This window comes from Mustela lutreola, chromosome 11 (assembly GCF_030435805.1).
Source record: "Mustela lutreola isolate mMusLut2 chromosome 11, mMusLut2.pri, whole genome shotgun sequence".
Taxonomy (NCBI): Eukaryota; Metazoa; Chordata; class Mammalia; order Carnivora; family Mustelidae; genus Mustela; species Mustela lutreola.
Genome location: NC_081300.1, coordinates 24,669,185 through 24,682,508, shown reverse-complemented (window position 1 = coordinate 24,682,508; position 13,324 = coordinate 24,669,185). Strand labels below are relative to the sequence as shown.

Below are 13,324 nucleotides of genomic sequence, written 5' to 3'. Positions count from 1 at the left end.
CATCTGCTTAACAACTGAGCCGTCCAAGCACCCCTAGATCAGCCTTTGCATTTGCTCCAACAACCATGTTGAAATTAATACAAATTAAAGGGGCTGTTTAATAAAAGCTCACTTACTTGACTGTTGATAAAATTATGCAGTTTTAAAGCAAATCCATTTTAATTGCTTCGTTTTTCAAATAAGATTCAAATAAAAATTAGAATTCCCCAATTTTAATGTTCTTATTTTTAATTCCTTACTATTTTAAAATTCCACAATACAGTAAATTATGTCACAGAAGTCTTAAAAACAGATTAAATCAGTGCCTAATAAACAACACATCTAGCAAGCCTTAGAAATTTATTCCTAGGATTTCATCTGAAATTGACTGCTTTATTCTATAATTTTCCTGGTGAATATGAATGAATTTATTTCCCAACCATGTGTAGCATGAAAGAGGCCTCAATCTTCCCTTCCAATCTGTTGAGAAGGAAATGAGCATAGAGGGCTGGCACATTGACTTTCAAAGCCATTTCTGGAAACTGCCTGAGGAGTGGCTGTCAGCAAATTATGAGGATAAAAGAAGTCAAAACTGTTGTTTTGACACTGTATTACTTCCAATGGATATCATTTAGTAAACAGCTTTTTTAAAGTCTAAAATCTGAAATACTTTTTTCAGAGAATAATTAAAAGTGAAATAGCTTATGTTACTACTCTCCAACTAAATCCAGGCGTTCTGGGTCGCAGATACTAATCTAAATGATCCGTATATCCCTGCAAGGAATCAAATCTATCCAAGGAACCACCACAATGAAATTAACTCTATTTCATACGTCACAAAATTAGTTCAGTCCTGAAAATAAAGGAGGAGGGAAAAGCCATTCTTTCGCTTGGTATATAAAATCTACCAAATCATTCCAAGTAAAAATGAACTGAGAATATAATTACTGTTTATAAAGCACTTTCTTCTTCTCAAAGTTCAAAGTGCTTTAATTAGAAATGTTTTCACAACTATGCCTCTTTCTGAGTGCCACATACTTTTTCTCTTACTGTAGTTTTTCTTTCTCTCAGTGAGTCAGCCTAGAAAAAGCCAAAACTGAACAGAAAAATAACCATCACATAAAATAAGTTACAACTATCACACAGCATACCTTTCGTAATGAATTCAATAACTTTCTCAATAAAAGTAACAGGGAGAGAGAGTTTCAATCTTCAAATTCTACTTTATTGATTTCTCTACTACAGCATTTGCCTAAACAAATAATCAGGACTTTGGCCTTATAATTTGGCTGGGACACCCACCACTGCAAGCAAAGGGAAAAAAAAACATTTTTGATGGCTCATGCAAATGGAAAAGCCATATATCAGAAGTTATTGTGTAAAACCTCAGTACTTGTGATGGAAAGCGCAGTCTGGCAGAACACATTTAATTAGGGTTGGCTCTTTAAAACACTAAATACTCAGTTATAATCACATTACAGCTTTGTCTTAAAAAGAAAAAAACAAGAAATTTCAAGGTCAACCCTTTCTTGCTTTTACTCTTTTTTTAGGCACCAGGGGCAATTAAAAAACTTGAAAATATAAGAAAAGACAAGTTCAAAGAAGGATAGCATCAAAAGAAAAACTAAATAAATGTTACATTTTTCTAACTCACAATATTAAGTATTCAACATTATCAATAATTCTTTTAGTGACTATCTGAAGACTCTATTAAAACCCAAATAGCAGGGCGCCTGGGTGGCTCAGTGGGTTAAGCCGCTGCCTTTGGCTCAGGTCATGATCTCAGGGTTCTGGGATCGAGGCCCGCATCAGGCTCTCTGCTCAGAAGGGAGCCTGCTTCCCTCTTTCTCTCTCTGCCTGCCTCTCCATCTACTTGTGATTTCTCTCTGTCAAATAAATAAATAAAATCTTAAAAAAAAAAAAAAACCAAATAGCAGATTTTCATAATTTATTTGAATTAGAAATCTGAGTAAACTTCTAAATCACTATAAAATCATAGGCTTTTCCCAAAACAATTCTTTAAACAAAAGTTATCTTTTAAGTATTACTAAGTAATATTCGTTATCTAGTAGTGACCATTTTTGTGTTCCTCCCAGGTGCCTGGCTCTTTCTACACTTGCTCATTTGATCACGTCAGTATCCTACAAAGGAAGGCATTATCATCATTTACCATGACTAATCCGAATCACTAAGAAGTTAGTAGCCCAAAAACACCTAGCTGAAAGACTGCAGGGCTGGCATTCAGTTCTAGGTCTGCCTGATAGCCATAGCCAGTCTCACACTTGGTCCTCTTCCATAATTCCAGTTACCAAAATCTAGAGCCAGTCCCTCCAAAGGTCAATGTAAATGGTAGCCTCCAAAATCAGAAAAGAAAATAATCTGTTTCTGGTTGTTGTTAGATTTTAATTTTAAGTAATCTCTACACCCAACATGGGGCTTGAATTTACAGCACCAAGATTTACAACTCCAAGATCAACCCACATGCTCTACTGAGCCAGTCAAGCACCCAAAAAGAATCTGTTTCAATCACAGAATTACTTTTGGAGGGGCTCCTTAAATATCCTGAAATGCCTTTTACACACACCCCTAACAGATTTGCGAGGTTGGGATAGGCTGTAAGTGACCTGCTTTGGCCATACCATAAGCAGGATTGTGGTTTAAAACAAAGAATGACTGGCACTGAAAGATGTCTTAGCTATCAACCTACAGGAGATCAGTGGCCTCCCACACAGGATTTCAGCAAGGGGAGTTCCAGCATGACCTACTTAGTACTATTATGAACTGAATGTGTCCCTGTAAAATTCATATATCAAAGCCCTAACCCCCAATATGATGGTAACAGAAGATGAGGCCTTTGGGAGGTGATTAGGTCTATAGGAGGTCATGAGGGAAGAGCCCCCATGTTGGGATTAATGGCCTTACAACAAAAGGAAGAGACACTAGAGCTTTCTTTCTCCACCCTGTGAAAATATAGCTTGACCATCTGCAAGCCAGGTTGAAGCCCTCACCAAAAATTAAATCCGCCAGCACCTTGATCTTTCCAGCCTCTGGTAATGAAAGAAATAAATACCTGTTGTTCAAACCATCTAGGCTATGGTATTTTGTTAAAGTAAGGTGATATATTTGTTACCACCACACAGTTGGCTCCATCACATCACAAATCAGAGGGGTAAGGGTCTTCAGTCATTTGCTTTGCAAAAGACGTTTAATGATGTCACGGGGGATACTCTTACAGAGTAAAGAATTAAGTATCAACTGCTTTACAAACTATAACTAAGACTACCAATAGTACTGGTATCTTTGATTAAGTGAACATTTGAAATATTTATTAGAATTCAGGTTAGGTCAGCATCAAGTCTTTCTGTATTAAAATCTTTGGCTAATTTTATATTCAAACTATCAAAAAGAAAATATAATCCTTTCAGTTAAATTAGTGAATAAGAAATGATCCCATAGCACTGGTTGTCAAGGCAAGTTCATTTAGGAAGCAAGGAGAAATCCCTTGTGGGCAGTATCTATTTAACAATCAAATTTTCCTTTCTGACTGTCACTGGCCAAATTCTGCACCACATAAAATGACAAGCCAGTTGGAGAAAGAGCAAAAACATGGCTGGTGTTTCAAAACGTTTTTTACATAAACTTTAAAGTATGAACAGACCAAAAAGATATTCTCTTAAATTTTAAAACTGTCTTACATAAGTTTTTCAGAGATTTTCTGACCACTCATTTCATCTAAATTATTTTGATTTTAACAAGGAGCAACAGAGCTCCAATGTAGGTTAAAGAAAAAGTTATTTACATGAGGAAAAATGGTGTATCATTTTAGAAGTGATTTCATACACAACACCTCATTTATTCTTCAAAATAACTTGGTAGGAAAAAAAAAAGACTTATTTATCAGCTTTAGAAAGTAGGATAATGAGATTCAAAGAGTTAAAGAATTTGTCTAGGATCCATGCTAAGCTGGGACTCCATCCCAAATCATCGGAGTCTCAATATCAAGCTCTGAAAATCTCCCCTTACCCACAAGGACTTCCAGGAATGCCACAGAAGTCCACTGAGAGATGCTTGTGCTGTAATCCAAGGGCCCTGGTGTAAACTCACAAGAAGCCGGGCCAGCAACTCCTGCCACTGGGGGGCTACGAGCTCCAGCCTCATGAAGATCCTTGTGGGTAAGTCCTACAAGTCAGGTTCTGCGGGAACCCTCATGAACTCTACTGCCTGCTGCCTAGGAAAAACCGGCTACTGCCCTCACCGCTAATCCTCCCTGGGATTCCAGGAAATGAAATCCAGTCTCTACAGAAAAGTCACAAAATCCCTAGATACCTTAATTTCCTTTGTTATTTTACATGTGCCACCTACAGAAATGGCCTGCTTTCCATAAAGGAATCATAATGCGTCCCTGCGGCCGCAATATGGTGACAAGGACATAACCCTGAAAGAAGGAGGAAGCCCGAAAACTGTGTTTAATGATGATCCAGAGCTGAAAACAAGTGCAAATCTTATCTTTGGCTGAAATTATGGACCATAGCACACCTAACAAAATGATATTTGAGATACACTGAATGTTCTGTGTATAAAATGTTAAGGGGGTTAGACAGGACATAAAACTACAGGCATAGCAAAGAGGAAGATGATGAGGCTAACAAAAATTCATTAAAAACTGAATATTATCTGCCAAAAGAGTTAAGTGAGATTTTGGTATAGATTAATTTTTTTTTAAATGCAGTGTCCAGAATCCACTCCAGTCTGCACTAGAGTATTGCAGTGATGGTTAGACTTCAGGAAAAGCTAAGTAAACTGATAGAGCAACAGAAAACAATGACAAGAGCAACAGAAAGAAAAACCAAGATAATACAAGAGGAGGAAGTCAGCGGAAACCATCGGAGCTGCTCACAACATGTTGCTCAGCACGTAACAGCACTGGCTCAATGGTCTGCAATGCTGGGCCCGCAGCAAAACCAATCCAAGCACGGGGAAGGGACCTGGACCACGTGAGTGGTGCTAAAATGGACCGGCTACATCAGAATCATCCAGAAAGCTTTCTGAAAATGGATATGACCCGGCCTAAGCACAGGTGTAATGATTGAGAAATTCCAAGGTGTGAGTACATGCATGCGCATTTTTTTAGAAGCATGTCAGGTTGATCGCTGATGTTTGGAAGGCACTACAAGACCTTTATCCTCGTTTCTCCTAACCTTCAAATTCTACACTTCATTAAAAAACACCACCCTTGGGGCGCCTGGGTGGCTCAGCTGTTAAGTGTCTACCTATTTGGCTCAGGTCGTGGTCCCAGGGTTCTGGGATCGAGACCTGCTCAGCGGGAAGCCTGCTGCTCCCTCTCCCGCTCCCCCTGCTTGTGTTCCCTCTTACGCTTTGTCTCTCTCTCTCTCTCTGTCAAATAAATAAAATCTTCAAAAAAACCCCAAAACACATTAATTAAAACCGTAGCACGCTTTCCTAAACAGTAAAGCAACCAATCAATTGGTGTCTCTTCCATTTTGCCAGCATTTTAGAGATATATCTAAACCAAAAAGCTATAAAGAGGAAGAAAATCATTTTTTTCTTGTACTGCAAAATTATGAAAAGGCTTGTTGACATGTATTACTATTACAGGTACTACCAGGTAAAGTAATATATTAATGTATAATTGAGTCTAACCACCACTTTCAGTGAATGACATAAATCACACTTAACACATTTGAAAACATTTTTTTTAAAAAAATCCATACAAGTAATTTTCATTACTCTCATTAACTGGAAAAAAAAAACTAACTCATGGTCATTAAAATACATTAATAATTCCTCCATTCATTTACTAGCTTCTATTCAAACATCATGGAAGCATTCACCAAATGCTGCAGGACCCATAATAAACAGAAAGGAACAGAGATGTGCTGCATGTTGGAACGGCTAGTCTGGGATACACAAACTGAAAGCAGCCTAGTTACAAGAACACCTAATTGTCAAAATTCAATTTTGGTGCAACACAAGTGATACTGTATTAAGAAAGTAGATTTTAAAATGCAGAGGAACTCTACATTTCTTTATTTTTGCTGACAAAGAAATAAGCATCTGTTTTTAAGGGCAGTTCAATATTTAATCTACTCAAGTTGATAAGTGTGCTGTAGTTGTGTAAGAGATGCCCCCTTTCAGGAAATAACACATTCAAGTATTTAGAGATAAAGGGCCATGATGCATGTAGCTTACCCTTCGAACGGTTAAAAAAAAAAGGGGGGTCCGTGTGCATGTGTGTGTATGTGTGTGTGTGTGTGTAGAATGAAAGAGGAAGGGGGAAGGGATACAAACACAGAACTAACAGGATGAAATGGTAATACTAAATCAACCTGGAAAGAGGCGTAATTTTTGGTAATACTTTTGTTTTTGGAACTTTTATACATGCATGAATTTATTTCCAAATAATTTTTTTTTTTTAAAGATCATGAGACAGATAAATGAGAAAAAAAAAACCAGCAAAATGTTGCTCATTCTTTTTTTTTTTTTAAGATTTTATTTATTTATTTGACAGAGAGAAATCACAAGTAGATGGAGGGGCAGGCAGAGAGAGAGAGAGGAGGAAGCAGGCTCCCTGCCAAGCAGAGAGCCCGATGCGGGACTCGATCCCAGGACACTGAGATCATGACCTGAGCCGAAGGCAGCGGCTTAACCCACTGAGCTACCCAGGCGCCCCAAATGTTGCTCATTCTTAAAGATGGGTTATGGATAGATGGTCATTCTCCCAACCTCTCACTTTTATCCATCTTTGAAATTTTCTACAATAAAATGTTAAAAAATAAAAATAAAGGGCACATGAAATTATGTATGTAAGTTAGCTACTAAAGTAACTGGAAAACAGAAGGCATTTAATAATGACAGATGTGTTATTATAAACTGAATTCACTCTATCTGGAGTGTAGACGAGTTACTAGCGTTTAGTATTTCAGTACGTGCAGCAAGTATTTACTGACAGGCCACAGATGTAAGGTGCTGTGCTGGAGACAGCAGTGAACACGCTCACATTAAGTCAAACACCAGCCAACACACTCAGGACTCAGGTTAGGACGAGAAAAGACAGGAAAACAAAGGTTAAGAGTCAAAGGAACTGAGCTCAATTCCAAACCAACAACACCTCTTTCCTAGGTGAATCTTAGAAAAATCTTAACTAGGAACATCTCTTCATCAACCATACTATAAAAAGGTAAAACCATGTATTTGACAAGCTTGTTATGAGAATAAAGTGAGATACATGAAAAGTGCTCTATAAACTCTCAAGGGTTACAGACATCTTGGTTTTTGCTGTATCGTATGTAGAGGCCAGTTATGGAGAATGAGGTCTGTATACTGTAGTCCACGGCACAAAGAAGAGTAAAAGCATGCCACAGCGGGGGCACCTGGGTGGCTCAGTGGCTTAAAGCCTCTGCCTCCAGCTCAGGTCATGATTCCAGGGTCCTGGGATCGAGCCCCGAATCGGGCTCTCTGCTCAGCAGGGAGACTGCTTTCTCCTCTCTCTGCCTGCCTCTCTGCCTACTTGTGATCTCTCTGTCAAATAAATAAATTAATTAAATCTTAAAAAAACAAACAAACAAAGAAAACATGTCACAGGTGAAGAGCACACCTGGCTAGGAGAGAAGAGGAAGTCTTCGTGGGGAAGGTGGTACTTGAGATGGCCCTTAATAGATGGATGGGCAGAATAAAGTCAGAAGAGAAAGCAGGATTCTAAGTGAAGGAGAGAATCCAAGGAAAGACATGAACGGGGGAGGCGCCAGGCATGTAATGAGCAACAGAGCTCTTGCTAGAGTCTGGGAAACAAATAGCAGAATAACCAGAAATATATCTGAAAAAGTGAGACTAAACTGGAGAAAGCCTTGCCTAACTGCTGGGAGGGTCCAGACGTGTGGTTCACTACTCAGCTCGCATGAGGAAGCTCCTCTTCCTCTCCCAGTGCCAGCAAGACTTCACCATCCAAAACTAGGAAGTCTCCAAAATAAGGCGCTCTGTTTCAAAGGGAATGACTCAAGCAGCAGATACCAGGCATATACTGCTATGTAAAGATCACTTTCTACTGAGTTTCCAGAAAAAACTCAATCCCAGTGCAAATAAATTTAATCCAAAAGTTTATCATTTACATTTGGCTTTGGAGTTGTTGTTTTTTTTCAGTGAGGAGCTTCCAAATCATATTTTTCTCAAGCCAATATTAAAGTAAGAAAACTCCTTAACTACCAACCAAAAGATCTTCAAAAGTGATCACACAACTGAAGTTAAATTTCCTCATTAACTTGATTAACTTTCATGGAATGTGACTTAATTCGAAATTACATGACCATATTTTCTTTTTCTTTCCCCCATAATACATAGCTGTGCTTTGGAAGAGAACACCTTTTTGCTGTTTTTTATAAGGTTTTGAGTCGCATATTATGAAACAATGAATAATCACTCTTATCATTACTCATACCTTTATATGAATAGATTTATGAAGTGTAAGAAGCTATATAAAATGTCTTTTGACTACAGTACACTAAAAATCTAGGTCCATTTTCTTTACTTTTTTTTTCTTTAAGATTTTTATTTATTTATTTGAGAGAAAGCACACAAGCGGGGGAGCACAGAGCAAAACACAGAGGGCTGGATCCTAGGATTCTGGGACCATCACTTAAGCCAAAGCCAGATGCTTAACTGACTGAGCCACCCAGGTGCCCCCATAAGTCCATTTTCATGTCCTTAACTAATATTAATTTTTTTTCACCACTACCTCCCCCAGACTCTGAATATTACCTTTTTTTAATGGTAAGGGGAAAGGCCATAGAATCATCAAAAGTTATATGGAAAATAATCTTAGCAATTATCCATCCTGGCCTTCTCATTCAGTAGACAAAGAAACTGGAAGCTGAGAAAATTAAGGCCTTCCTTCTGGTACCCTGCTAACTAGGTAGGGCAGAGGTAAAGTGTAAAAGCTCTTTGGCACCTAGGACTAATGACACCACATTACCATACTGGACATTATTCTGATAACACATAACTGCAAGAATAACTAAACATAACACACGAATCTATGTTTGTCCTTATAAAAAAAAGAGTGCAAAGTATTGCCTTTGTTTTGAAGAAAGCAGTTAATGAACTTATACTATCATCTCTTCCCCCAAAATTTTCAACCAGTGGCATCTGGGTGGCTCAGTCGGTTAAGCGTCTGCCTTCAACTCAGGTCATGATCTCAAGGTCCGGGGATCGAGCCCCACATCGGGCTCCCCGCTCAGTGGGGAGTCTGGTTCTCCCTCTGCCTCCGTCCCTCTCCCCTGCTCATGCTCTCTCTCTCTCAAATAAATAAAACTCTTAAATGAAATTTTAAAATCTTAAAAAAAAACTTCAACCACCCTGAAATATTGGAAAATATTAGCTTTTATATACTTGCACCAGTTTAACGATGGAAAAAAAAATACTAATGGATTATGAAAAGCCTTTCCACGGGAAGAAAGCAGCCATTGCTGTGTTGCCTTCAGAGACCATGAGTGTGCCAGCCTGGTACAGCCTCGTCATCTGAAACAAGGGCAAGTCAGAGCACAAACCTCGGCAGGCCAGGCTTTCTAGGGAGCCTGCTCATCACCAAACACAAAGCAATGAGGGAGCACAAGTGTAATTCAAACCATAGTATTAAAAGAAATCAAGGGAAGGCAAACCTAGAAAGCCTGGTCCACAAATCAATTCCAAAAGTCAACAGAGGTCTCTTAACCCAAAGATGTTCCCAAGACCACTACCAAGTCCATTATCAAACAGGACTACATTTTCCTATCGTACTGATATTCCTTCTGGAGCACGGCAAGCACGTCACAGCCATAATTTTGCTGTGGATTTCAGCCCTGGGTAGCATTCCTTCAAACAGCCCAACTGTGCACGACGTGGTACGCGTACACTGCTAGTTTAGGAAGAGTGCCTGTGCCAAAGTACCAGTCTGCTTTTTGTTTCTCCTTTAGAAAAAAGCAAAAGTTCAGTTTCTGAGACTTCACATGCCACAGACCCGCCCCACTAATACCAGGGAGAGCCGGAGCTAGACTCGCCACCCCTCGTGTCTTCAAGTCCAACATCGTGAAGCAGAAATGAGGCTTTACTGTTGGGTGGGAAAGGATTTTCTGCAGTTAATGAAATCTGCTTCCAATCTGATAAAACCCACATTTGTGCCACTTCAGAATTTAATAAAAAACTCTTCAAAATGTGCTAATTTGTTGCTGAGCAAATGAAACCTTGAGTATAACAAGAAAACTACACCTAATTAGCCATGTAAGATCTTAAGCAATAAAGCCTCTAAAATAGCATGATTTCCTCAAAGCACAAGCAGTAAAAACTTCTTAAGAGCTTAGTCGCATTTATCATGTGCAGTTAAAATTCATACGATGTGCAGATTTACAAACATTATTCTTGAAAAATGGTGTCTTACAGGTAAACAATTATTTGCATACATTTCACTGCATCAATCACGGCACTAAATGGAAAAAACATTTTAAATTATTTCCAGTATTTCACATTTAGCCAGCTCCGCAGAGCCAGCAGTGGTGGCCAAGTGGACAGAATTTCTTATGACGTATTAGACAAACTCTGTCTACATCAAAGAACGGACAGAATCTGATTAGACTTACTTGCTACTCCTGATGCGAGCCCATAGAGCAGTCCTCCCCCGTCCGACTGCTGTGGGAGCACATGTGTTCCTGGAGGGGGTGGCTTTTCTTGTCTGATAAAGTTATACAATAAGGTTTTCACAAGTTTGCTGGTATATGGAAGACTACACAAAAAGAAAAAAGAAGAAAATCAAACTCATGGTTATGGAAGTCCCCTGATTTTGTATAATATCATTTATATAATCTATTAATAGCAAAGGGATTAGCATAATTCAAAGAAATGTAGCACTGTCACATAAGAGGGAAGGCTATGGGCTCTGAGATCAGACTTGAGGCTTAATTCTGGCTTTCCTGTTTCTATGCCATAGCTGTTGGTCAAGTCACTTCAACTCTTGAGCGCCGGTTACCGTACTGGTACTCTGTGTAACAGGTGACAATAAGTGTATTATATAGTACCTGGTTCTTGAAGGGAGGTAGTAACACAGAATCAGTAGGGAAAAGCAAGAATTAAAAAGCATCAATATAAAAACTACATATTTTAAGCATGAGATTATTCAATTTATGCATGCATATGAAATAAATATATATTTCTACTCTTTCAAGTAATGGAATGAGAGAAGGGAGAGAACGCAGGTGAAAAAGGTACGTGTCCACAAAGTAAAGTGATAAATCAATTCCAGCAATCTAGAGAAGACTCTGTAATAGACTCCTGAGCCAGAGGGCAGGCTCCTTCTCTATTACCAGTGATTTGCAAATATGTTCCAAACAGCCTTACAGGATTCTGTGACCGTATCACAGGTACAATCAAGGGAGCGAGAAGGTGCCACACAGATAACCCAGGCAGCAAGATGTGAGAAAGACAAAGCTCCTCCCACTCCCTGAGAACTTTAATCGAAGCTGCTTTATTTGTAATTGTTTGGCATTCGCCAGTTCTGTGAAGAATGTGTCCACAGAAGACGTGTGTGTGCGCGTGTGCACGCGTGTGTATTTTATCTACCCCAGTCCCATTAGAAGACTGTAAGCTGCCACTCAAGAGCCACGCGTGCCGGCACGTGGTTGGCGCACAGTTAGTACCGCGACTGCATGCAAGTAGGAGCAGTCAGCTGAGACGCTGCTGGCCTAGTCCAGACACAGGGTGACCGCGTGGAGATGTGGCCATTTTGACAAGACGGATGAAAAGGGGAAGATTCGAAATAATTTCAGTGGACAAGCAGGACTGGCTGAGCGCATAGACATAGAGAATGATGCAGAGAAAGGAGAAAGAGGGCTTCAAAGTTTCACTTCTAGAAAGAAAACACAAACACCAGAGACGTGAAAAGCCGTGGAGATGAAAGGGACCGCTGAAACAGGAAAACAGAATTTGGTTCCTTGTGCCTTGGGTTTGGAGTGTGGACAGAATCACAGAAGGAAATGCCTGGCTGGACAGCTGGGACAACAGCGAGGTTAGAGGACAAGACCAGAAATAAAGACGTAGACACTAAGAAGTAGAAAAATGTAAAAGAGAAACATACCATCGACCTTGCATCAAATACTTGTGGCTGATGCTCTGTCGCAAAACTTCCTTGTGGAAGAGTTGACAAGAAAGGAAAACCACCATTGTTGATACAGCTTCAACTGAGATTTCGTACGTAATATCTCTGGAGAAATAGGAAACAAACAGAATAATGATACCATTGGAAATTAGCTCTTTTCTAAAGAAGCTATACATTTAAAAACACAACGTAAATATTCAACATGTTTCTAGATTATAAAGAAATACTAATACATTTAACATAAAAATTAGGGGGTGCCTGGGTGGCTCAGACAGTTAAGCAGCTGCCTTTGACTCAGGTCACAATCCCAGGGTCCTGGGATTGAGTCCCACATCGGCGGGGATTCTGCTTCTCCCTCTCCCTCTGCCTGTCACTCTGCCCATTTGTGCTATCTCTCTGTCAAATAAATAAAATCTTAAAACACACACACACACACACACACACAAATGAAGTCAAGCAAATATATGAAGCCCTTTCCCAGCCATTAGCTCTTGCACTTGGGTCAGGCATCCCATGACTTTCCTACTTTCCAGTTCCCATCCTCCGCTGAACAGCAAGTCTCTTGGTGTATAACGGAAAGCGTTACCAGCAGTTTCAGCTTGGAAGATTCACCCTAAAGCTCTACGTTCATCCTTGTTTAGTTATAATACAGAACATATTCTGGAATATGCAGAGTGTCAAACTGAAGAGAAGTCCCCAGTGCAGGAAAGAAAACGATGCCTTTTCGTGGCAATAATCACTTTACAATGAAAACAACGGTATATCCTAACAATCTCTACCTCTACTGTCTGCGGCCTCAAGGCCAGCTCTGCATGGTCGGCAAAATGTGTACAGGGAACACATTATACCTGTTTTATTAAGCATGTTTCTCCCAAGACCATCAGCCCCCCTTCAGAAATAAATCTTAGATCCAATAAAAAGGAAACGAAGTTTTGGCTGAGCAGGAAGCACAAACAGGAATAAATGCCTCGAGAAATCTTTAGTTATTTCAAAAGTATAACATGATTTTCAGGGGGACAAGTAACAGATCAGGAAAGTGCAAATCTCAACCAACACAGCAAAAAGAGTAACAGCTCTAAAGGAATATCAAAATATTGTGACACAACTGAAATACTCATGGAAAGTCCCCCCCGACCAAAAAACACTTAACACCTATTTAAATGAGGCTCATTAAGCAAATTAAACGTGACTTGATTCTAGAACTGGGCA

At 39.5% G+C, this 13,324-nt stretch overlaps 1 protein-coding gene across 2 annotated transcripts in view; it reads right to left on the bottom strand.

Annotated features, from left to right (window-relative positions):
- The window catches only part of DYM (dymeclin), a 332,798-nt gene that overhangs the window by 225,162 nt on the left and 94,312 nt on the right, over positions 1-13,324 (bottom strand). For both annotated transcript variants that reach the window (XM_059140168.1, XM_059140169.1), the window contains exons 7-8: positions 12,095-12,220; positions 10,605-10,747 (exon numbers count right to left, since the gene is read on the bottom strand). In XM_059140168.1, coding sequence (XP_058996151.1) covers positions 10,605-10,747; positions 12,095-12,220 — 269 coding nt within the window. The remainder of the gene's footprint in view (positions 1-10,604; positions 10,748-12,094; positions 12,221-13,324) is intronic.